Source organism: Macrobrachium rosenbergii, chromosome 56, assembly GCF_040412425.1.
Source record: "Macrobrachium rosenbergii isolate ZJJX-2024 chromosome 56, ASM4041242v1, whole genome shotgun sequence".
NCBI classification, from domain to species: Eukaryota; Metazoa; Arthropoda; class Malacostraca; order Decapoda; family Palaemonidae; genus Macrobrachium; species Macrobrachium rosenbergii.
In genome coordinates, this window is record NC_089796.1 from 24,941,947 (window position 1) to 24,969,297 (window position 27,351).

At 38.2% G+C, this 27,351-nt stretch overlaps 1 protein-coding gene across 2 annotated transcripts in view; it reads right to left on the reverse strand.

Annotated features, from left to right (window-relative positions):
- Positions 1-27,351, reverse strand: part of LOC136836056 (PHD finger protein 12) — a 156,786-nt gene that overhangs the window by 46,495 nt on the left and 82,940 nt on the right. The window contains exons 8-10 of one of the 2 annotated variants that reach the window (XM_067099952.1): positions 21,613-21,963; positions 16,383-16,696; positions 8,093-8,214 (exon numbers count right to left, since the gene is read on the reverse strand). In XM_067099952.1, the coding sequence (XP_066956053.1) occupies positions 8,093-8,214; positions 16,383-16,696; positions 21,613-21,963 (787 nt within the window). The remainder of the gene's footprint in view (positions 1-8,092; positions 8,215-16,382; positions 16,697-21,612; positions 21,964-27,351) is intronic. The other variant, XM_067099953.1, reaches the window with a different exon arrangement.

Sequence of the window (27,351 nt, forward strand, 5' to 3'; positions counted from 1 at the left end):
TGAAAATATTTCAAAACTGATAAAAGCTACAACCATGAGTTATTTTCTGTTGTATTGTACATGAAATTGCACACATTTTCATATATAAAACTTTATGTAACAATTAATATAAAATGGTGCAAATATTACGACAATGAGACGAAAGAATTTCTGAGATGTTCGGCCGAGTTACTGCGCAGACGTAAGGAAAATGTTTTTTTAAAAAATTCACCATAAATCGAAATATGGTGCTAGAGACTTCCAATTTATTGCAAAATGAAGGTAAACGATTGAATATTACTAGAATGTAAGAGTTTTAGCTTACAATTGCGTTTTTTGACCATTTCGGTCGAGTTAAAGTTGACAGAAGGTTGAAATTTTGGCAGTTATCGTGATTTATGTGAAAATATTTCAAAACTGATAAAAGCTACAACCATGAGCTATCTTCTGTTGTATTCTACATGAAATTGCACACATTTTCATATATAAAAGTTTATGTAACGACTAATGTAAAACGATGCAAACATTACGACAACATGACGAAAGAATTTCTGAGATGTTCGGCCGAGTTACCGCCCGCAGACGTAAGGAAAAAAATTTTTTTTTTTCAGAAATTCACCATAAATCGAAATATTGTGCTAGAGACTTCCCGATTGTTGCAAAATGAAGCTAATTGATTGAATATTACTAGAATGTAAGAGTTTTAGCTTATAATTGCATTTTTTTACCATTTCGGTCGAGTTAAAGTTGACCGAAGGTTGAAATTTTGGCAGTTATCGTGATTTATATGAAAATATTTCAAAACTGATAAAAGCTACAACCATGAGTTATTTTCTGTTGTATTCTACATGAAATTGCGCACATTTCCATATATAAAACTTTATGTAACGACTAATATAAAACAGTGCAAACATTACGACAACGTGACGAAAGAATTTCTGGCATGGACGTAAGGAAAAAGTTTTTTCAAAATTCACTATAAATCAATTATTGTGCTAGAGACTTCCAATTGGTTGCAAAATGAAGGTAAATGATTGAATATTACTAGAATGTAAGAGTTTTAGCTTACAATTGCGTTTTTACCATTTCAGTCGAGTCAAAGTTGACCGAAGGTTGAAATTTTGGCAGTTATCGTGATTTATATGAAAATATTTCAAAACTGATAAAAGCTACAACCATGAGTTATTTTCTGTTGTATTGTACATGAAATTGCACACATTTTTATATATAAAACTTTATGTCACGGCTAATATAGAACAGTGCAAAAATTACGACAAAATGACGAAAGAATTTCTGAAATTTTGGCTGAGTTTCAGCGCAAGAGGCGTAAGAAAAAAGTTTTTTCAAAAATTCACCATAAATCGAAATATTGTGCTAGAGACTTCCAATTTGTTGCAAACTGAAGGTACATGATTGAATATTACTAGAATGTAAGAGTTTTAGCTTACAATTGCGTTTTTCGACCATTTTGGTCAAGTCAAAGTTGACCGAAGGCTGAAATTTTTTGTAGTCGACATACGGTACTTCCACTTGGCACCCAACAGACAATTTTAGTCGACGTATGATACGTCCAGTAGGCGTTTAAGGGTTAACAGTATCCATTTGCAAAAGTAGCATTGGTATTTAAAATAAGGATATTTTCAATACGGCGTTACTTTCTGTACCCAATAATAATGCTTGCATTATCAAAGTATTGTTTTATTACATATGAAAGTTGCGGTCATGTACAATTTACCTTCTGGTAATCTGTACATTCTCAAAATCAGTAGCTGATTAAGTTTTACTAACATCAACATTGCCAATAACTGTTAAACCAAAAAAAAAATTCAGAGGAACTTTTTTTGTACAATATCAAAGCAGGGTTTAAAATTGCAGCTTATCCTTATTTATATATGCAGTAAATTTCAAATTAAGCAAAGGTGTGATTTTGCTAGTTTTAGATGTGCTTTTGCCTACTGCAAAATGTTTTGTAGCCTGCACCGCAGCTACAACCAATAGCTTAAATCTTGTAGTATATTTTCTTAACACCTTCTCCATTACATGAAGGATGATAAAAAAATTTACTTTATTTTTATTTATGTAAATCACCATTAGAACATCAAGTTTTCAAGGAGTCCATAACTAACACAACTCTTCACACTCTTAATAACTGTACAATAGTTAAGGTAATTATCATCTGCCAACAGCAGTTTCTCAATCTGGTTGTTTACGAAAGTACTTGTTGTTGTTTATGTCAGTGTTTGCATGAATTAGTAACTGTTTATTATAATAAAAAATAGTACAGAAATGAATTATCAGACAAGCCATAAGTTTGGTAAGCCTGGTTGAATGTATGAAGATTTGCATTTTGCCCACCATACATTTGTTATCTTAGATGTACAGTAATATGCATTATCAAAGTTATCTAATGAAACTGAGACAGGCACCGGCCTAGTATAATCTACTGAAAATGAAACTCAACCAAAGCCCCACTGGGGAAACAAGCTTCAGTTCCAAAATTCAGAAAAATCCAGACTGGAACATAGCTAGCCCCTCGAATTTCAAATAAAGGATTGTGTACCTATATAGTCTCGGGGCAAGCTGGAACATTCATAGAACTTGGTAACAAGTTATTAACTGAAGGTTAAGGGGGTGAGTGAGGGATACCAATCACACAACCACTGCCACCTACCACTTTTCCTCTAGCCACACAAAGTGGTGCTGCTGAGGTGGGCTTACTCCATAGGTAAAAGGTCTTCCCTGACAACTGACTGCAGTTGAATCCTACCTGGAATTGTCATGCTCCTGGTCATGTATGCGAATACGGAATGTGACGACTCCTGTTACCTCATTCTGGCATTTAGGATGATAGAGTAAAAGGGCCTTGGGCATGAGTGAGACTGACCGAAAGAGAAAACTCACTCAAGGAAATAAATCAGACCCATGAAATTCTGGTAAAAAAAATTCAAGTCACAGGGTAGGGGGTCAGAATGTAGCTCTACCCACATATCATCTCCCCTCGTTAAAAGGGAGAGTGGAGGGAGACATATCTTAAAGGTTATGCTAAGACTGGGTGCTCAAAGTGTGGTTACCAGTATCGGGTCCAATTCTATCTGATACTGTGCCCTACATGCTGATCCAAAAAGGAAAGAGAAGGGCAGAAAAAGTCCAGTTATTAAATAACCACACCCCCAGAACTTTAACTATGCTTAGTACTCATTACCTCTTGAACCAAAAAGTTCTTTTGAAAGGCTAGGAACAAACCAACACTTGACTTCATGGGCTCTCGCACAAGTAGGGAGAAGGATGTCCTCCTCACAGGGGTAAAAAACTTGTCTGATTAACTCAAGAAGCCAGAAAGAAAGGGTGTTCCTGAAAACTACATCTAATGCTGGTCTGTACTAATGCAAAGACACCAACACTCTAGGAGTAGAGAGCTGGTCCTTTTCAAGTAGTATCTGATAGCCTGAAAAAGGCATAAGAGTATCTCATCTAAGTTACCACCAATGAAGTCTCCGGAACTGATGCGTTCTGAGTTTTCACAACACACTCTGGAATGAAGGAGGAAAGGGATCCATAACCTTCCTTGCTCCGAACTAGATAGTAAAGGTAATGTAACTCTCCCATCTACTTTGCAAAGGCCAAGACTAACAGAAACACAGTATTGAGAGACAGATCTCTATCTGAAGCTTGTCCCAGGGGTTCACAAGGAGCCAGGGTTACACTACATAGGATGAGAGAGACATACTACTTAGGATGATGAAGTTCCCAAGGGGACAAGACTGCTCAAAAATCCCTATGAGTGAGGATAACTCCACCGAAGTGGAAAGATCTAGAACCTCCAATCTATACACCTGGGATAAGGCTGAGCTATAGCCTTTTACCTTAGAGACTGAGAGGAGTTTGCATCATTGTAGGTGAAAAAGGAGGTTGCAATCTGCTGAACAGACGCTTCAACTGGCAAGGCACCCTTTTTATGACACCAATTGCAGAAGATGGCCCACTTTCCCTGGTACAAATTTGTGGAGGAAAAATGGTGGCAGTCAAATATTTCCCTCAGGGCCCTGTGAGAAAAGCCTCTCTATTGCAGGATATGCTGGACAACCTTGTGCGGAGGCGTGTGCGAGTAAGAGGCAGCACTCAAAACTTACAAATTTATTCAATAGCTCTTGCGAGTGGAAATGTAGTGCCTGACACGAGGCGAACAAAACAGAGGTCAGAGTACAATCAACTGCGTTTGTTAGAGGATGGATCAATATACAAACACAAATGAAGTTATGATACACATAGCTGGAATGCTGACATTGTAATGCTTGTACTAAGAATGATACATTTAACAAAACGTTAACATGAATGATAATATATGTACGAAGGATGCGTGACATCTGCTGTGTTTCTTGTATGTGTGTGCTTGGCACATATGCGGGAGATGTTCAATGTGAGGAGATCAGCTGGCCAGGTAAGATGGACAATGTGTGGGTCAAAGTGGGATCCTACAGGACTGTGTATGGGTCTGTGTGAGACCCTACAACCTCCACCCGTGAAGTTGAGAGGAGTGCACTGCCTGGTGGTACCTCTGCTGAATGTGCAGATCACAAAGTGTGGGCCATGGGGGAATTGCTCTCAGTGCCCTGACTATGAGAGTCAGCAGATTTGTGTACCACTCAATTTGAGGCCAATGAGGAACCACCAGGTTCATCCTAAGACCAGGGGGTAATCAACACACTTGATCACCCTGCAAATCAGGCTGAATAGCAGAAAGGCATAGGCACCTAGACTGTCCCAAGGGGGGTGTTGGAATGCATCTTCCATCACCGCCCAGTCATCTGGAACTGGAGAACAGAACACTGGGAGTCACCTGTTCAGACTGGTGGTGAACAAGTCAAGCATCGGTGATCCCAGAGCTTGAACAGCCTTTCAATTATGCAAGGATGCGGATACCATTCTGCCCCCATGACCTGACTTTGATGACTGAGCTAGTCTGTTAGAACATTCTTCCTGCCCAGAATGTATCTGGCTGATAGGCAAACAGCATGATAAGCTGTTCACTTGTGCAACTGCATTGCCAACTTGCAAATTTGAAGAGACACAGTCCCTCCTTGCTTGTTGACATACAACATTATGGTAACTGCCACTCATTAGCACTAACAAATGACCCATCAACTGCTCTTGGAATGCCTGTAGCAATAGCTATGCTACTTGCATCTCCAGAATGTTGATTTGCAGATGAGGTGTGCCCTGTGTCCTTATCCTGAAATGAACATGCCTGTCAAGTGTGCGGCCAAGCCTTTCTTTGACGCATGTATGTACAGATGCATTTCAGGAGGGGGAATTCAACAAAACTCCCACTAAGAGGTTTCTGTCATCTATCCACAATACTAGATCCCCCCCTAATCTCTCAACCCAAAGGAATAAGCTGAGAGGGAGGGTTGCGAGAAACTGAACAGTGTTGCTTCAGCTGCCACTGAAGCCAGGGCAAGCGGTTCATCTGTATGGAATTACTTTTCCAAGGATGACAGATGGCTGAGGAAAACCTGCCAAAGCTGATCTGGTTGTTCCTGCTGGGTAAAGAACTGTGCTGATACCTTCTTGACAGTCTGATGGGAAGGCTCTCACTGCTGCCCTGTCTATGAGGATGCCTTGGTACTTTATTGCTTGGGCATAAGATTTGACTTCCCCTAACTGAACAGGCTCAACACGTGAAAAAGGGGAAGAGGCGATCTCTGTCTGAGAGCCAGCACACCTTGGAAGACACCAATGTTAGCCAGTCATATACCCTGTGAGTGAGCTCAAGCTGAAACCACAAGGAAACATCTGTGGTGCTATCACCAGTCTGAAACATAGAACTTTGAATCGATAAATAGTCCTGTTGCAGACAAAGCACAGGTTCTTTCAAGAGTCTTGACAATTGGGTACTTCAAAGTACACATCTTTCAGGTTTATCAAAAGCATGAAATTGCCCTCTCTAGCAGTCCAGCACCAAGTGTGCTGTTTCCGTTTTAAAACAAGTCTACAGGACAAACTTGTTCAATGGGAAGAGGTTGAGCATAAGTCTCCAACCACCAGTCACCTTCTGCACCAGGAAAAGATGACTGTAAAACCCTGCAGACTGGTGTTCTACGATGTCAACAGTACCAGTTTTCCTCATCACCTTCACCTTTGCTGACAGGTTGAGAGATTTTGGCAAATCTGGAGAATATGGGTGTAAAATTATTAGTGTCTGAGATGGGGGGGGGGAAACAATGGTCCTTGAACAGAATTCAATAACCATCCCAAAGGACTGATACTATCCTTGGTTCTGAACCGTTTCTCTGCCATGTTGCAATACAGGTACTAACATGGCAATACAGGCCACTGTTATTACAGAAAAAGAATTCACAGTGAATATGTCAAAAAACAAAACTTCTGTACAGTTCATAATGCATGCTTACAGAACATTTTTCCCAAAGGTAAACTCGAGTAGAAGGGAGATAAGATCATTGAAAATGTAATAAAAACAAATTAGTGTAATTCACAAAGACTAAGAGGATCAAACACAAAACTTCAATAAATGTAAATACTAATATAGAGTACAGCATGAAAAGAATAAAACAATTAACCAAAAGAAACAATTTGTTACATGTGCACAAAGGATATTCCCTGAAAGTCTTAGGTTAAATTAGAAAGCATAAGCATATCATTCTTCTCTGAAAGAAGCACAACCAGAAGCAGTAAACACTGAAAATCCTCTTGTAGTCTATAGTTCAGTATTATAAAAAAAATTATTTTTAAAAAGAAAAAATATGCACTGGAAAAATTATCCAAAGCAAAGTAAACAACTTCAGAATGTTAACTAGGCTGTTAAAAGCACTCCACCTTCATAACAGGTGAGGTAACTGGTTGGGACACATAAGGATCCAGATGGTGCATGCATGGTGAGACTATTCTGTCTTGACAAGGAAAAACTTGGGAACCCAGAAATATTAGGGACATGAGTATTATATATATGATTAATGGGGTTGTGTTGAAACAAATAAAAAAAAATTATAAGAGAGAGAGAGAGAGAGAGAGAGAGAGAGAGAGTCTCTTTCAAAATTGGTAATCAATTAATACACATTAGTCTGTTAGAATGTTAATGAGTCTTCCCAAGTTTGATACCATATCTGAATAAAAATGAACAAATTTTTTATCAATCTGCTCCTTGCCGGTAAGCCTTGACCAAACAGGATTCAAGTACAAAAATGAGAAAAGATATTTTCATTTATGAAACATATCCTCAGTCACACATAAGTTGATGACAAGGTTGAGTGCAGCCCAAAGTATTAATAAAAATATTTATAAATTGATTATTTACAGGGTACCTTTTATGATTTCAATTTATCATTGATTTTTTAATGCAATATGCATAACAAGATTTATACTGGGTACACAGAGTGGTTAAGAAAATGGCATCTATTTAATATAAACCCTTTGGGTTTCAAAGCCTGCTGACCCTTTGCTTAGGCAACTGTTCGTCATTATTCATAGCCTGATGACTGGAAACTGGATGTCATAACCAAGGTACCAGTGAAAGGTAACCTGAGTGGACCTAGAAACTAGTTTTGGATCAAAAGACTTGCTTTCATTTAAATATTCTTATCTGTTATTTATATACTCCCTAATGGATTACTAATTAGCATATTACTGGGGCACTAATGGTATAATAGGTTCAGCCATACCTCCATCGTTACTATCAAAATTGCCATCTTCAAAGGGCCCTAAAATTCACTGGTTTTCTACTTTCCACATGCAAAGAGCGGGCTGAGAATTTCTTTGGCTGCATATTCAATTTTATTTTTGAGTTCTAACTCTGTCTACCCGCTTCTCTTTTGTGAGCCATTTTCTTCTGTTGTGATAGTCATAACACTGACATATGGTGTTTATTCTGCAATTTCTTGGTTGCTTTAGCAATGTCCATACTAAATCATCTTGGTCTGGCTTGAGAGAGAGAGAGAGAGAGAGAGAGAGAGAGAGAGACTTCCATTTAGTGCCACACAAAGACAGTTAAATCTTGCATTGTCGTACTGCATTTCAATCATGACCTTAGTATTGCCTTTAAGCTACAGGCTATGAGGATAGCAAATGAAAAATCCATAAAAAAAATTAATTTTCTCACCTTGCTTACCAGTGATAGAATCCCTCAGTGATGATGCCAGGGAGGTTAAGGTTTCGGATAATATTTCTGAGGCAGACAACTTTCTTTGTCTTGGTGTTTTAATTCCCGTATTATTAAGGTTTCTGTCAATACAAAACATAATTACAGGATAAGAATAAGGTTTCTGTCAATGCAAAACATGTTCAAAGTCCCTGAATATGTACTCTTCATATTCAAGAACCTTGGCAGCTCTCTTTAAAGTTTTAAAAATAACTTACAATTAAACTCAAGTTATTCTTATTTCATGTTATAATAATATTGCAGAAAATTGAGCTGCTTCAAAGAACTTTACTAACTTAATAATATACTGTCTACAGTGTATCCATTATGATGTCTTTTACTAAATACCAAACTTTCAAAACTGAAATCTTACATACAATTAATGAGGTAAACCTACAGAGGCACAATTATAACATAATTACAGTTGAACAAATATCTCAATTTTTAATGAAATCTGCATTTTTCCTATACTGTATATACAAACCTGAAGTCTTTTACTTGGATATCTTTTGGCAAACAACTTATCTGGTCACTGATGCTTGGTAACAAGGTAGTTAACCAGTATTACATGAGGCAGAGGATGGGGGTCCAACCCACTCACTCAGTTAGTAGGATTTAGTAAATCTAGAAAAATTTGTTCCTAGGGGAATAGAAACCTTCATCGTTTGCATGGAAAGTCACTCCTTAGGTGGATGGTATTGTACAGAGATCTTGACTGGTGTTAATCTCCCACAAGGAAATGTCAGGTTCCAGTCACGTATGTGAGCTGGGCAAGGGTGACTAATGTAACCACCTGTACAACCTGGTACAGACAGGCATCGACTTACAACAGGTGCTAAGTTTTAACTTAAGACAATCTGCATTTACGAATTTACGAGAGTGGCAAAAAGAATTATGAAAATTAAAAAAAAAATTTAAAATTTACATAACATTGTGCATAGGCAACGCTTACAAGTGGCAGTCCTAGCAATGTGTGTAAAGCAGGACACACACTATCAAAACATTTATATCCAGCATGGCATATGATCATACAACTAAACAATTTAAGAATGTATGGCTAGGTTAGAAGGATTGATTAATTTTGATACTGTCTATTTAAAATGTTAACGCCAAAGGTTGTACACCAGCTGCAGTCTGCAGTAGTTGTGGTGGCATTTAGAAGTTTGGGTTTGTGTGACTGATTTTTTGTTTTTACCACTGTGACTTTTAGTCTGTGTGTTTGTAGTACTGTATATGATTGTCTGATTGTTCATGTTTACTTTTTTTTACTTGCAGTTTGCATGAGAGTGTTAGGTTAGAGTGAGTGGCTCCCTTCACCTGATCTGTGGTAGGTCGCATCTGGTTAGGATCCTTCCACTATCAGAAGCAACATCAGGAATAGATATCTACCGATGGGAACTACGGTGGAAATAAAAGTCTGTAATGGTAACTGACAAATCAGTCGAACAGCTGGTGAGATGGAATCCATTTTCATGTTCCATTCCAAGATGTACATAGCAATTACTTAAGAAAGTGTCTCTCCCAATTGGGATGGAGATCAGAGAAGAGTGAAGTGCTTTTGTGTAGAAAAGACTGCATTAAGAGATTCTAAAGTAATTTCTGCCCTCAGCTTGGATGTCATAGCTAAAATAAACTCTGTGGTGATCCCCAAATTACATGATGACTTTCATGATTGTCTTTGGATTATTCTGAGATGAAGCGATGAGAAAGATATGGAACCATAATAGGAAGATTGTTTTGATACACAGTAGTTGTAAGTAGGAAACAAGTTAGGTTAGGTACTGAAAGATGATAACTGATAAACTGTGGTAAATGTAATATTAAGGTTATTAAAGTAGGAATAAGTAATATGTGAGTTTTCATGTTAACCTCCAAATTTGTTCTCTGACATCTCCAAATTTGTTCTCCGACATCTCATCTCCAATAGTGTACTGAAAAAACCCCTACACAGTGTATGAAAGGTGGTGGGATAAATGGACATATTCTGTTTGAAAAACAAGTCTGAAACATGAAATCTGTTAACATCAGAAAACATGCTTGTGACCTTACCTGGTAAGAGAGCCACAGCAGGAGATTACTGCCTTTTGGTTGGGGCTCATCTTGACCTGTAGTGACTTAGCAGAATAGCCAAGAAAAGTCCCTACTTTAAAGGAGAGCTTTTGAGTAAAGGAGTTTTCCGAATACTCAAAAGCGACAAATGAAAAATTTGCCCTTGCCCTGGGTACAGTACCATATAAAAAGAAAGACCAAATAAAATCGTTACCTACAACAACAACCATAAAAATTAAAAACCATTATACCACTTCCATAGACTGGTGGGCGCTCCAGGTACATGTACCCCCAGGCTTCCCCCAAAAAAACTCAACACCCAAATTTCAAGCGAAGAAGTTGCGGATAAGAAGGGGTGCTTCCAATGCTTCTTCCCCCAATACCGACCCAGCCACCGATAACGGACCTAAGGTACTGCAATTCTTAACGTCGTCTCTATTTCTTTCAAATAGTGCGAGGCAAAAATGGAGTTCAACTTCCAGTATGTTGACTGGAGGATAACTGAGAGTGGCATACTATGTCTAAATGCATAATAGGACGTGGCCACCGCCCTAATCTTGTGCGCCCTCACCTTAACAGAAGGCAGATCACCTTCCTGTATTTGAGAGTGTGCCTCTAAAATAAGGCTTCCAAAAAAGAATGACAATGCATTCTTTGACAAGGTTTAGCCGGGTTTCTCACGTCCTCTGATCTTCTTTGCCCTGTCCAAATAATATCTCAAAGCTCTTACTGGACACAGAACTCTCTCCTCCTCTTCTGGTCCTAGAATGTCCGTAAGATTCCTAATGCGAGCGTGGCCAGGGATTAGATGGAGACTCGTTCTTAGCTAGGAAGCCAAGCAAAAAAGAGCAGACAGCATCCCCTTGCGAAAAACCAATACATTTGTCAATTGCCTGCAGCACGCTCACTCGTTTCGCAGTGGCCAAGGATACTAAGAAAAGAGTTTTCTTTGTTAAATTCTTAAGAGAAATGGAACAGAGAAGTTCATGAGCAGGGACCGTTAACCATTTCAGCACCACATCTAAGTTCCATGAAACATAGACGTCCTGCAGTTGCTTAGTAGTCTCGAAAGACTTAATCAGGTCACTAAGGTCTTGATTAGAACCTAAGTCTACTGCCCTATTCTTAAAAACCAATCCCAACATCGATCTGTAGCCTCTAACAGTCGATGAGGAGAGCTTCTTATTGTTCCTTAAGAAAAGAAGGAAATCCGCTATTTAAGCTACAGTGGTCTTTGCAACAAGACATTATTGTCGCTGCACCACTTGTGGAAGATGGACCACTTGGCCTGGTAGACTCTGCTGGTAGACTGCCGTCTACATCTGATAACAGCTTCCGTCAGCTTGTTTTGAAAACCCCTTCGCTCTGATGAGTCTCCGGATAGTCTGAATCCTATCAGAGCTACAGCAGATAGGCCTTGATGAAATTTCCAGAGGTGGGGCTGTTTGAGAGGCTGTGGACTTTGTGGAAGTAATCTCGGAAAGTCCACAAGGAATTTTAGAGGGTCTGGGAACCATTCCTTGAGTGGCCAGAAGGGAGCTTTCAGTGTCACTGATGCTTTGTTGTGAGCCTGGAACTTGATCACTGCTCTCACCATGCTGAAAGGGGGAAAAGCATGTGGGTCTGGAACTGGTGAGTAAAATAGAAGAAGACGGTAATTCCTCGAAGTGGCAAACAGATCCACTGTCGGTCTGCCCAACAACTTCCAAAGATTGTCGCAGACTGTTGAATTCAGAGTCCACTCTGTTGAGAAGACTTATCCTCGTTGACTTAGTTTGTCTGCCCGGACATTCATCCTCCCATGGATGAATCTCGTGATAATCCTGACCTGTTTCTGGTCTGCCCAAATGAGCAGTTCTCTTACCGCCTCGCACAGGGAGAACGAGTGAATTCTGCCCTGCTTCCTGATGTATGAGAGAACGATGGTGTTGTCCGAATGATTCACCACGGTTCTGTCTGTGACTACTTCCACAAAGCGCTTCAAGCCTAAGTGGATGGCTGACAACTCCTTGACGTTGATGTGCAACTTCCTTTGCTCCGAGGACCATATGCCAGAGGCTTCTAGGGTGCCCAAAAGTGTTCCCCAACCTAGGTCTGAGGCATCTATATAAAAGGATAGGTTGGGGCTCAGACTGTGAAGAGACTTTCCCTCTGTGCCTCTGGATCTACACCACTGGAGGTCCACCTTTATCTCTGCTGTAATCGGAAACGTCACTGTATCTGGTTGCTTCCTTCTGTTCCAGCTTGCCCTTAAGAAAAACTGGAGGGGCCTCATGTGAAGTCTCCCTAGTCGCACAAACTGTTCGATGGATGAGAGGGTTTCCAGCAGACTCATCCACTAATTTGCAGAGCAAACTGGAAGAGAAAGGAGACCTTGCAACAATCTCAGGCAGGACTCTATCTTCTTGGGGGAGGGAAAAACAAGAAAACTCAGAGAAATGGTCTTCAACCCTAAACAGAGCATCTCCTGAGTAGGAACTAGCTGAGATTTCTCCTGATTTATCAAAAGTTCAAGTTCTTTGGCAAGGAGAGGGTTACTTGTAGATCCTTCGTGCATTGTTCCTGTGACGGGGAGCGGAGGAGCCAGTCGTCCAGGTATACACAAATGTTTATACCTATCAGGTGAAGCCATTTTTGCCAGAGGGGATAGGACTCACATGAATACCTGAGGTGCAGTTAAAAGACTGAAGCAAAGTGCTCAAAACTGGAAGATTCTGCCCCCGAAGACAAATCTCAGGTATTTCCTGGACTCCAGATGGACTAGAATATGGAAATATGTAATATGTGTCTTGCATAACTAGCGTTATCATCCAGTCGCCCTGCTGGATGGAGAATAATACTGACTTATTTGTCTCCATCTTGAACTTTGTTTTTTTAATGTAGAAGTTCAACACGCTGATGTCGAGGACAGGTCTCCACCCCACCTATGACTTGGGGATAACAAATAGTCGGTTGTAAAAACCTCTTGAAGAACGATCCTCTACTAATTCTATGGCTTTCTTCCTTAGAAGAGCTGACACTTCCTCCCTGAGAGCTATAAACCTCTCGGAGCCCTCCGAGTATGCCGTCAATGTGATCAGAGAAGTTACGAGAGGAGAGTGCTCTTTGATGGGAATCGAGTAACCCTCTTTTAAAACCTTGATCGTCCAAGGTTCCGCGCCTTTGGCACTACACCTCTTCCAAAAGAGAGAGTGTCTGGCCCCTACAGGTGCACAAAGGATGGGGAAGTCACTTTCTGGAAGAGGGTTTGCTGGAAGTCCTCTTGACGGACCTTGCTGAAAATCGCACCCTGGAACAGGGTTTAGAGAAGCCTTGTCTGCCTCCTTGAAGGTGCTGCTGCTGTAGAGGAGATACCAACTTGGATGGAACCGAAGCAGACGGCTCCTTGGGGTGCTTCGCTGACTGGGCTAGATGATCTTGCGTGAATTTCTTCTGCGAGTCAGTGGCAACCTCCTTAAGCGCCGACTGCGGGAACATGAAATGTCTGTCCAAACGGGAGTACAGAAGAGCAGACTTCTGTACAGTTGTAACTCCTTTTGTAGTGAAGGAACACCACAGTTCCCTCTTCTCAAGGACTCCAAGAGCAAAAAGAGTTGCCAGTTCAGAGGCGCCATCCCCTACTGCCTTATCCGCACAGGATAAGACACCTAGCCAGTCAGACGACAAGTCCATCGCTAGTACATTGTGTTCTTCAATCTTTCTAGCTAGCGCTCCTATCGTCCAGTCCAGAAAACTGAACACCTCGAGAACTTTAAATAGGTGTTTCACTAAGTGGTCGAATTCTGACGAGGCAAAGAAAACCTTAGCTGAAGAAAAAGCTGAGCGTCTCGCTGAGTTGATTAATCCTGAGAAGTCATCTTGGGAAGAGGCAGCGCCTCCCAAGGAAGGAGCTTCTCCTGTAGAATAGGAGAGATATCTCTTAGCTGTCAATCTTGCTGGAGGAAAAGCAAAAGCAGCCTTCCCTTGCTCCCTCTTAATAGACATCCAATCCTCTACTTCCTTGAGAACCTTCCTAGCTGGTGGAAGAGAAAACCATCTTCAGTAGGCAAAAGCTAGAGTCTGACTGATTCCTTATCAGAAAGGTAAAGGTGGGCGAAACCGGGGCAGCTGGTTGGAAATGCGAGGGGAAAGACACTAAAAAGCACTTCATCAATGAAACATATGCAGTAGGAGTGGGCTCCTGGACAACCTCTTCCTCTTCAGAAGACACTGGAGACAATGAAGCCTCACGAGAAGGCTTAAGTGAGGCTGGCACCTTGTGCAGCAAGCCAAGCACATCATCCAACTGTTTCTTAATGTGTGAAAAAGACAAGCTCTCTGACACTAAAGCATGTGAAGCAGGAGAATATGGGCACTTGGTTGGGGTCACACGCTCCGTTGGTGCCGGACGCCTGGATGACGCCAAGTGCTTACGAGACGGGCGCTCTGTAAAATGAGACGGGCGCTTGGGAGTCTTAGACTGACGTTTGGAGACAGGATGGCGCTCTGGCGAATACACTGAACGCTCCTGTAAACACCCAGAAGAAGAGAGTTTGCTGGAAGAGTGCTTTGGAACCAACAACTGACGCTCAGCATGGGAGCTATTGGGAGAATAACGAGTCGGGCTGCATCACTCACTGTGGACTAAGAGCAGGGTCTCTAGAGCGCATGGGAGAAATGGGAGACAGCTCTCTATCATGCAGTCTCTTTAAAGGACAAGACTTGCCTGGAAAACGCCACATACGTCTCTTCCCCAGACTGGAGAGATCAGAATCTGATGACAACTGGTGGGCACTCACAGTGACGCCTTTCCAACAGCTTTCTGAATTACGCACCACAGAATCAGATGATGGGGCGACTGCCCATGGGCAAACCCCACTGACCTCCCTTGGACCTCTGGTATGTCTATTTCCAGGTTCAGGGGAGTGTGACAGTGACCTTCATCTAGGAGAATCAGTGGGACGAACAGCCACCTCCTCCACTGGCACTGACACTTGTTTAAAACTGTGAAATTCGTCCATCAGGAACTTGAGCAACCCGCCTAATTCTGATACAGTATTGACAACAAGATCAAACTTACGGTCAACTTTACTCTCGAGGCTGGCTACGGCATTGGGATTGGAAGCATGGGAGCCAGGAACAGCAGTTGATGGAAAAATAATTGGAGGACTAAGGATGGGGGATAGTACAAGGGCAGGAGAAGGAGGAACATTAAGGTCTAAGACTTGAATGTTAGACAGGTTCTAAGCTCACAGACCTCCTCTTGGCTCTAACAGCTGCCTTCGTTTCCCGATCCCTATCTAATTTATCCACATGAGATTTCAAAACTTTCCACTTTTTCTCATCCCAGCCACCACATTCAGTGCAAGTAAGATCTTTTGAGCACTCTTGTCTTCTACACTTAGCACATATTCTATGACTATCGTAAGTCACTTCAGTCATACAAGTCTTACATCCTTCACTACAATATCTAATGCTTGATGCGCTAGAATCAGACATATTATAGGAATAACACATAAGCTAAGCTGAAAAGCTACCAAAATTAACAATACTTCACCAGTTCCTTAGAAATGCGAAGTAGAAAACTTCAAGCCCAACCACCAAAACATTCGATGTTGCGTCGAACGTCGGCAGGAAAAGAAGTGATTTTCTCTGTTTTGTTGTACCTATCATTCCCTACCAGACGGCAGGGTCATTACCTACACTACACTTATAACAATTTAATCGCTACCGCGAACTTCAAATTTTTGTCTGCCAATCGCATAGAAAGTATAGCTATGTAATTACTTGGTAAGTTACATATATGAAATTAATCAGTATGGAGGGGGGAAAAAGAATAAGCATAATAGCACATGACCTAGAACTTACATGTTCATTAGTGATAAGAAATCTTATGGATCAAGATGCATATATGAAGCTGTGAGAAGGTTTTGCTTCATTGAACTCTACTGTAATTACAAAGCAAAGGTAAAGGCCAATCCATGAAAAGGAAGTTATTAATTAAGCCTTATTACTATCCAAGCAAAAGCTAGAAGTCTGTTTCATACCCTATTTCTTATTACACAACTGGAAAACCTACAAGTTAAACACTAAAGAAATTACAGCACTTCTAAAAGATAAAAAAAAAATATAAAAGTTGACAGTATAGTATTAAAACTAGGTATGTTCAATTCCAAATGAAACTGATCAAGAGTCAACATCAAATTGTAAACAGGACACGTACTTTCCCTTTTGAGTCTTAAGAATGCCCTTTTTGGCAGGGAGGTAAGTGGGTGATGCAAAACTGTTGTTAATAAGACCAGGTTGCAGTCTTCTGTTGTCCATGAATCGATTGCGTTTACTATTGATATCATGGGAAGTGAGGTCACCATTCATACAGCCTGGCTTTTCTAAAACTGGAGGGGCTTCATAGCTGTTTCCTAATACCGACGGCCCATTCAACTCCTTCGGTCTTTCTACTTTACTGACAGTGCTGGTGTTGTCGTTGGCCATGTGCTTAACAATACTGGCTTGAAAACACAGCAAACTTGCCAACCACTGAAAATCAAAAATACTTATCAAGGGTTACAGTATTATAAGATCATAAATATAATACTCCACCTGTACTAACTTACTAAGCATACAATCAGGTCTTAGAGTGAACATTTCATTGTTCTCTTGGCAGATAAGTTGAGAACACATTAAGCTCTACTGAAAATCTTGCCATTAAAGTCACAATGGAATTGCTTTCATTCTTGGAACACAAAGCTGTAATGAATGTTAAAAATTCAAAATAACTAGATTAAGAAAATGCTGGCAGTGCTAGACTTCTCTATTTGTAATGGATTCCGCTTAGATAAGAGGCTCAATGGCACAAGGATGTGCATAAAACTTGCTTAGATAAGAGGCTCAATGGCACAAGGATGTGCATAAAACTTACACCAACAAATAATCAAAACATCCTGGCAAAGTCCTCTGAATTCTGTTGAGCTTATAAATTTGACAGAGGGCCACTTTAATATTCATGGTCCTAGGTTTTCCTCTAAATCCTATGTTTAAATTTGGCAAATGAGGCTTTTCCATTTATGGGCAAAGTGCAATCTACATCAGTAGAATTTTGTGTTCAACTTTGATGATTTCCAGTACTGACTTCTTTTTACATTTCTTTGATTACAATTAGCCCATTTTTATATTTAGTTTTCAGTTCTCAAAAAAGTACTGCATTTTAGTTTTTTATTACAGTAATACCTCGTTTTTACTTGCTTTGAATTGTGCAAATTCACAGACATGTGAACTTTTCATTGGAAACCTAATTAGCCCTTAAACGCCGAGCCTCTATTTACAACAGTGTCTGTCGTATGCCGGCGGCGTTCGGGAGTTAGCGCCGAAGCGGAAAAAAAGTTTTTTTCAAAAAATCACAGCACGGTTAGTTTTTAAGATTAAGAGTTCATTTTTGGCTTTTTTTTTTGTCACTGCCTGAAGTTTAGTATGCAACCATCAAAAATGAAAAAAATATCATTATCACATATAAATATTGAAATGTATGACAGCGCAAAAAAAAATTTCATATATAATTGTATACAAATCGCGCTGTGAGTACAACGGTTAAAGCTAATGAGTTATTTTTTTTCGTTGTATTGTACACTAAATTGCGATGATTTTGGTATAAAACAAATTGTAAAACGATCAAAGCAACACAGAGAAAATATTATCAAAAAATGATGCATGAATTCGTAATGCTCAGACATAAAAACAAAGTTTTTTTCTAAAGTTCACCATAAATCGAAATATTGTGCTAGAGACTTCCCGTTTGTTGCAAAATGAAGGTAACTGATTGAGTATTACTACACTGTAAGTGTTTTAGCTTACAATTGCAGTTTTCCACCATTTCGGTCGAGTTAAAGTTGACCGAAGGTCGAATTTTTTCTATCGTGATTTATATGAAAATATTTCAAAACTGATAAAAGCTACAACCATGAGTTATTTTTTGTTGTATTCTACATGATATTGTGCACATTTTCATGTATAACACTTTATGTAAGGCCTAATATAAAATGGTGCGAAAATTACAACAAGGTGACTAAAGAAAATCTGAGATTTTCAGCAAGTTACTGCGCATGGAGGGAAGGAGAAAGTTTTTTCAAAAATTCACCATAAATCGAAATATTGTGCTAGAGACTTCCTGTTTGTTGCAAAACGAAGGTAAATGATTGAATGTTACTAGAATGTAAGACTTTTAGCTTACAATTGCATTTTTCGATCATTTCGGTCGAGTCAAAGTTGACCGAAGGTTTAAATTTTGGCACTTGTCGTGATTTATATGAAAATATTTCAAAACTGATAAAAGCTACAACCATGAGTTATTTTTTGTTGTATTCTACATGAAATTGCACACATTTTCATGTATAACACTTTATGGAAGGCCTAATATAAAACGGTGCGAAAATTATGACTAAAGAAATTCTGAGATTTTCAGCAGTTACTGCGCGCGGAGGGAAGGAAAATTTTTTTCAAAAATTCACCATAAATCGAAATATTGTGCTAGAGACTTCCCGTTTGTTGCAAAATGAAGGTAAATGATTGAATGTTACTAGAATGTAAGAGTTTTAGCTTACAGCTTACAATTGCATTTTTTTACCATTTCGGTCGAGTCAAAGTTGACCGAAGGTTGAAATTTTGGCACATCGTGATTTATATGAAAATATTTCAAAACTGATAAAAGCTACAACCATGAGTTATTTTTTGTTGTATTCTACATGAAATTGCACACATTTTTATGTATAACACTTTATGTAACGCCTAATATAAAACGGTGCGAAAATTACGACAAGGTGACTAAAGAAATTCTGAGATTTTCAGCCGAGTTACCGTGCACAGAGGTAAGGAAAATTTTTTTTTCAAAAATTCACCATAAATCGAAATATTGTGCTAGAGACTTCCAATTTGTTGCAAAATGAAGGTAAATGATTGAATATTACTGGAATGTAAGAGTTTTAGCTTACAATTGCGTTTTTCAACCATTTCGGTTGAGTCAAAGTTGACCGAAGGTTGAAATTTTGGCACTTATCGTGATTTATATGAAAATATTTCAAAACTGATAAAAGCTACAACCATGGGTTGTTTTATTGTTATATTTTACATGAAATTGCTCACATTTTCAAATATAAAACTTTATGTAATGGCTAATATAAAATGGTGCAAATATTACGACAAAGTGACAAAAGAATTTCTGAGATTTTCAGCCGAGTTACCGCGCGCAGAGGTAAGGAAAAAGTTTTTTTTTCAAAAATTCACCATAAATCGAAATATTGTGCTAGAGACTTCCAATTTGTTGCAAAATGAAGGTAAATGATTGAATATTACTAGAATGTAAGAGTTTTAGCTTACAATTGCATTTTTCAACCATTTCGGTCGAGTCATAGTTGACCAAAGGTTGAAATTTTGCCACTTATCGTGATTTATAAGAAAATATTTCAAAACTTATAAAAGCTACAACCATGGGTTATTTTTTGTTGTATTCTACATGAAATTGCACAAATTTTCATATATAAAACTTTATGTAATGGCTAATATAAAATGGTGCAAAAATTACGACAAAGTGACGAAAGAATTTCTGAGATGCGTCGCTGATGCTTTCTAGTGGGAAAAGAAAGAAATTCTTGCATGCGCAGCTGGATCATGCTTGTAAACAAAACAACAGCGTGATCCGTGAACTCACAGCATCCCTCAAGGCATGTGATTTTAAATTTTTCGCAAACTAGCCCTATAAGTATTTTTCCGCGAATATTTAAAAAAACTTTTTGTAGTCGACATACCGTACGTCCACTTGGCACCCGACAGACAATTTTAGTCGACGTACAATACATCCAGTTGGCATTTAAGGGTTAATTGGTATAACTGATTTTTTCTAATTGGCATAATTGATTTTTTCAGACGCGACATTTGCAAAACTCTCGAGAAACCCTGCAGAAGTGGTCATGTTTAATTTTTTAAGTAAATTATACATTTTCATGCTTTTTTTTGTGTAGAATTGGCATGAAAAATTTGTATTATTTATATTTTTGCACATAAATACTGTATGATACTAGCATACTTTACGTTCAAATACAGTAAAATCAATCATAATCACAACACAGCTGTCGATGTAAACATTCTCTCTCTCTCTCTCTCACTGAGATAAGAGAGAGATTTTTTATGCATATTTGTTATGTATACAGTAATACCGCGACCTTACACATTTCGAGTTGTGCGAATTCACAGACGTGAACTATTCATTAGACCTTAACTAACTGTCATACGCGATTTTTTCACTGACACGTGACATTTGCAAATCCGAGAGAGAGAGAGAGAGAGAGAGAGAGAGAGAGAGAGAGTACCAGAAATCTTCTGATGTGCTGAGAGCAGACGACTGACACATCTGACAGCTTTGCACTTGCCCCTCTCTTCAAAGTTTTCTCAGAAGATCGGGAAATGATATTTGTTTGTTGAAAATATCACATAATTTACTATAGAAATTTATAAACTTTGTAATTACAGTTATATCATATTTATTATTATTATTATTTAATCTTATTAATATTTGAAAATTAGTAGTTATTGTTAGGCAAATCATTTATTTATCAATAAAACACACACATTTATGTAACCAAACTATAAAAATTCTCTCACCTCACTAAGAGATGAGAGAATTCTTACGGTTACATGTATATGTTTATTTGTTTTGTATGATAAAATAAATTATTTACCTAACAATGAGTACTACTTTTCAAATATTAATACGATTAATAAGATTAAATAATAATAATGATAATAATAGTATTATAATATAATAATAATAATAATAATAATAATAATAATATATAACCGTAATTACAAAATTTATACATTTCTATAGTAAATTATATGATAAACAAACAAATATCATTTCCTGATCTTTTGAGAAACCTTTGGAGAGAGGGGCAAGGGCGAAGCTGTCAGATGTGTCAATCATTGCCCACAGCGCGTTAAAAGATTTCTGGTACTATCCCTCTCTGTCTTTTTCTTCTTTCTTCTCCTTTTTTCCTTCATAAATCATGAATTTCCATCTTTTGATATCTATTGTGAGAATAACACTCTCTCTCTCTCTCTCTCTCTCTCTCTCTCTCGGTACTATAATGGGATATGAATTAAAGTATGGTATTAAGCTAACTTTTAAATGAAATTAAAGTGCTTTGGGAGCATAATTTTGTCATATTTAGGGTTTAAACTCTAGAAATATTTACTGTATGTATTAGCATTTTTAGTGACTATGCCAAACTTACACGAATCCTCGCCTTACACATGGGGTTCTGGAACCGAATCTCGCATTAGTAGGAGGTATTACACATTCTGCTTATTTTCATTAGTACCGTACCTCTCATCTGTTAATCAATATACCCTGTATTATACAATGCAACAACAAAATGACTAAATCCATTCTCATACTTCATAATTACCTCATCTTTTTCTTCTTTTGTGGCTTTTCTTCTTTCTTCTTTTCTTCTATCTTCTATTTTTTCTTCTTTATCTATACTTTCTTTTAATACAGCTGCGCCTTCAGTCTCTTCGACAGGTTCTTCTTTAATTTCGACATGACGCCAGTCTTCCTGATTTTGCAATATAGTACAACTGGATGAGGTAACAGGGTTATTGGTACTTGCTCTAAACGATGAAATGTTGGGAGCTGTTGTTGCATTAGATGCTTCCAGCTCACCATCAATATTTGAAGGAAGCAAGTACTGAGGTGGACCATGACGTGGTAGTAACTCAGGTGGATCTAGATATTGTTGTTGGACAGACAAGGGTACCTGAAATGCACAGCAATGTATGTGTGTTAACTAAATAAAAATTAAAAATGGAAAAAAAATTGTTCCTAACACTTGAAATTTAAACAAGAATGGGAAACAAAACTCATTTTTATCAGTATTAATTTTTGTATAAAAACTTAATTGCTCATATATGATCACATCTGTGGTCTTTGAATGTCCCAAGATACTATAATCTTTTGTTTCACATAGAGACAATATGTAATAGCAGAGATCATGTGCTACCTGGAATCCCAGGTACCCATACATCATGAGCCTCAATTTTTTGTGCACTTGGGAAAGGTGAACAATAAACCAACTGAAGTCCAACCTTTGGCATGCAAATTTCCCAGAGAGAGTGTGAATCTCACTGACCCATCTCAAAGGTGCAGACGTCAGGACAAAAACTGTCCTCCAAGTGTGATCACACACATACCAGTTTCTTGCAATGCTTCATATGGAGGGCTGGTAAGACTCTTGTTTGTGATAATTAGGAGATCTCCTTTCCAAAGTGCTAGAAAAGCCTTTCTAATTCTAATAAGGGCCCCACCATAGTCCACAATGCTTAAAGACTTGCCAAGTAACAGCCAAATACCAATAAGAACCAGACCACTAGTCAATGAAGATTAGACTTATGAATGCAACCACTAGATGGTTGAAACCAACAACTGGATTAAGGCCTCTTTCACTGCATCAATTAGTGAATTTGTTCCACATAACCTGGTAAAGGTTGATGATTGAAGCTCTGCAATGGCTTGCTGTGGCTCTGCATCCTCCTCTCAAAATTCTCTGCTTTAAAGATAGTTGGATAATCTCTCAGCATGAACCTGTAACATCTCAAAATTCTTGTGGATTAAGAGAAAATATGGTTGACAAAGCAACCTTCTACAAGGAGTGGCTCCTGGGATTGTCCTGCCACATGAAGTCAGGGATACATCCATTGCAGCCAAAGACGTGCAATCAAAGTTATATTTAAATGCATGATTAATTCATCCAAGGATGCATCACTGTACCTATCTTCTACAAAGCTTGGTGCACCTGGGCTGAGCTAGACTGGCAGCTTGCAATTGAGACTCTGCAACAAATCAGGCAATGACATCTGCCACAGGCACCTATGAGCCTTGCATATATGCAGATATACAGAACTACTCTTAGAAAAGTGATGCTTCCATAACTGAAACTGCCTTTTACTAAAAGGATGCTTCCATAACTGAAACTGTCTTTTACTATGTTGTGCCTCCATAGGACAAACCCTGGTACTATCTCAACATCACTACTAAACAAAGAGCATAGGATCTTGTACCTGCCTGATTTTTCAAGTAAGCAAAAGCCATCCAGTTTTCTGTTGTCACACCAAACAACTTTCCTGCCAAGTGAATACTTGGAGGCCAAAGATGGCCTTTGAAATAGCCTTCAGCTTAGTTTAACTTGACAAGTTAACATCCTACTTCTGGTTTTGTGGAGTCAATTTCTGTTGCCTGCTTATCTAGTAGATGTACTCCCAACCTTTTTTTTAGGGGGGCATCTTTAAACATCAAAATCTCTTGGGAAAGAGAGACCAAAATACAAAATGAAGGAGTTCAACATGACTCTCCACTTGATGTACTGTTAAATCTATACAAACCAAAGGTAGCAAGTGCAAATCAACTTTAAAGCCCCAACTAGTTACCCACTGGTTACTGATACAGACTAATGTAAATAACAAACAACAAAATGATATAGTGGATGTTAAATAGAGTGATACCTCAGTACTTTTTGTTAACTGGCTCCAGAAGGCATGACAAGTACCATAAACATTTTTTTTATAAGAATGTAGAATGAACTCATTTGTACCAAACCACCCCAGAAAATGCTATTTTATACAGCGTTTTATACAATCACTGACTTGTATTTTACTTTTACAAGATAACTGTACATAACAAAAACAATAATTAGATTATACACAAATAAATACTGTATAGAGTAATTCATTTTACGTTTTGCTTTTTCACAAATCATGGCCTCAGTAACACTACCACCTGCTAACTACTTTTCATCTATCCAGATAAACAAAATTTTCCTACTTTCTCTCAATTGTTTTGTCACAGTTTTGATTCCTTTCATAGCATCCACAGCTTTAAAGGCTTCTTTATTTTTTATGATGGTGCTCATATTCTCTCTCTCCTAACTACATTCCTTTTCTGCTCGCTCTCATCCCCACAGGTTTACAGTAACTGAGGCTGAACTCCAGTAAAATGAAAATACAGGTTTACCATCACTAATCCGGCAATCAGTAGTCCGGAACAATCACTAATCCGGCACAAATTTCGGCTACAGTAATTTCTGTTTCCGCACTAATTTTCAAATTTCCCGGGTCGCTGAGCTCACTCGCTCGCCAGCCGCTTCGATTTGGTGGCGCAGTGTGCTGCCTCAACAAACTGGAGGTGTTTGTAAACACAGGCATGCTTTTGCTGTTCCATTTTTTACATTTATTATTGTCTTTTGGCCTACGCTATGGTATATCGTATAGGCTACATATACGGTGGCCTAGCCTACATTATACTAAACTCTATTCACATATTAACAGTATTATACAAACATCAACATAATGAATGTGCATCTTTTTCATGGATCTTTTAAAAAGTTATGCTTTACTACATTGTATCCAATTGCGTATATTCCCATATTGCTTTTTTACTATAAATTGTGATCAATGTTTTGTTTTTGGAATCGATAACGTGGTGTTTATTTCGCCGCATTTAACTCAGTTCAGAGAGCTTTTCTTGCTTCTAGTAATTGTAAATGAATAGATACTTTTTTTATTTGGGGTAAGGATATTTTTCGTTATACGAAATGTTTTTAAATTGAAATATAACTTAAATATGTTTCGTTGTGAAATTAATTTAGCTATTTTTTTCGTTAATATGTGACGTTCGCGGGAATTGCTGCTGGCCGTTTTGGGGGCATGTTTGTTTTGTGTAAGAAAAAAATCAAGATTCCGTTCGCTTTTTTCTCTTGATTTCATCATAATACGAGCTTTACGTATTTATCTTTTAACAGCGTGAAAACAGCAGTAATTTGTATTCTTTCATGCCCAGTAGTTTTGATTAAAATACATTATCTCCAATTTTATTTACAGTCAAGTTTCATCCATGTTGCCGATGCACGATAATCTATAGTCATTAGCAGCTTGAACATTGCTTCCTCAGCTTCAGCTACAAATTGCAGCATAAAGTTACTGTAGCAGTATATTTCCTTGCCGATCTTTTCTCCAAAGCGAATAAAGGTATAATGTAAAAAATATATCAGTCCTATTGTACAGTACTTAACGTCATTTGTAACATAACTACAGTAATTGTTTAACTGTACAATGGTTGAAATACAAGCATAACAGTTGTTATCCGATAAGATTATTAGCAAAACAACAGTTTCCCGTTCGGTTGTTTATGGCTGTACGCATTTACGCAAGAGTATAACGTTACTAACAATACTTTTATCATTCTCTTTTACCTTTTTAACTAGCAGATGGAATAAAGAGATGGAGGAAAAGAAGTTGGTCTCTCTCGCTGCCTGCGCTTTTATGTGAAATCTAAAAATATTTCCTAAATATTTTTATATCGGTATTAATTGCTAACCCCATCGTAAACTCGAAATATCGTAAGTCGAATTATCGTAACTCGAGCACTACCTGTATTTGATAATTGTCTTTTCTTTATTAACCAACTTGTACTGATTTATGGGATATTTTAATTCTAGGATGAGGTGCTTCGCTACTGTGTTTTGTGTATTCTAGCCTAATAAATGGTTAATCCGGTAAAATGGCTAATCCGGCACCCTCTAGGTCCCAATGATGCCAGATTAGTGATGGCCAACCTGTACTATTGATTAGTAGATCTTGTACAGATATCCCATCCCATCCTCCCCTTCAAGTGGATGGGCTGCAAAATGAGTTTGAAGCTTTACCTATACTTGGTGTGAATTTTGACTACATCTTACTTTTGAGAAACATCTAATGAAAGTGTCAGCATTGCTGCACAGAAGTTAGGTATTGTAAGGCCCCATACATTTATAACATTTGTCCTTCCTATACTAGAATACTGTTCTACAGTGTGGATGTCTGCTTCTGCCAGAGGTTTATCTATTTTAGACATTGTGGTTCAATGTGGTAGGTTTCTGTTTCCTAACATTAGCAGTTAAGACTCGACCCATCGACAGATGGTCTTTATAAAGTTTTCATAAGTTATACTTTAACAGAGATCTTCCACATTCACAATTGATCCCCGATCCTCTTTTCCTGCAGTGAGCAGCCAGATCTGCTAAAAAGCAAAATTAATATCTAGTATATGCCTTGTTGTCAAACGTCTCGGTTCCATAAGTCCTTTATTCCTCACATCACTGGACTGTGGAACAGTCTCCCTGAGAACGCTGTGCCACTGGAATCTCAAAAGTTCCAGTGAAGGTGCAATACAATACTGCCCTAAAACAATTCTCCTTGTATCTTAATATTTCACTTACATTTCTTATCTCTTTATCTATTAATTTGTTAATATAATTTTTTTTATAATAAGTGATCTTTTCTTTTTCTATTTCTTATTACCTTATGTTACTTATTTCAAATAAGAATTCTTTGGAAGCTTGAATTTAAAGTCAGTGGCTTCTGTGGGCTTCTTCCATATGAACAGGGTTATCTTCTGAATACTAACAATAATTCTAACCATATATGAAACTCACCCTAGAGCCATGATGTACTGCATGCACAAAAATAGTACAAACATGCAAAAAACACAAAAAAAGAGATTCGATTGGATTGAGACGGGTTCTGCACTGATTGACAGTTTCTCTGTAACTAATGCTGAGTTTTTTGTTTGCCGTGAAAGAGGTAATGCATCACGTCACCTCATGACAAACATGTATTAGCGTGCACATCGAGTGTTAAGGAAACTTTTTCTTGTCAAAATGTGTCAAGTACTGACTTCAACAAGTTTGCAAAGCCAAAGAGTACAGTACTGAGGTATCACTAAACAGGCACCCTTACAAATATTAAAAACTAACTTTGAAACCAGTAATCCAACACATTTTCATCACTTATTAAGTGAAAAAGGAATAAAACTAAGATTTCAATTACTTATAAAAAATGCAACAAGTTTGCAAAGCCAAAGAGTACTGAGGTATCACTAATCAGGCACCCTTACAAATATTAAAAACTAACTCTGAAACCAGTAATCCAACACATTTTCATCACTTATTAAGTGAAAAAGGAATAAAAATGATATTTTTATGATAAAATAAGGTTTTACTTATACTTACCTGGTAGTTACATATAGCTGTCGTCTCTGACGTCACGGCAGAATTTTAAATTCTGAGCGCTAGCGCTATAAACACCTAGGTGATCCCTCTACCAGCGCCCTCTAT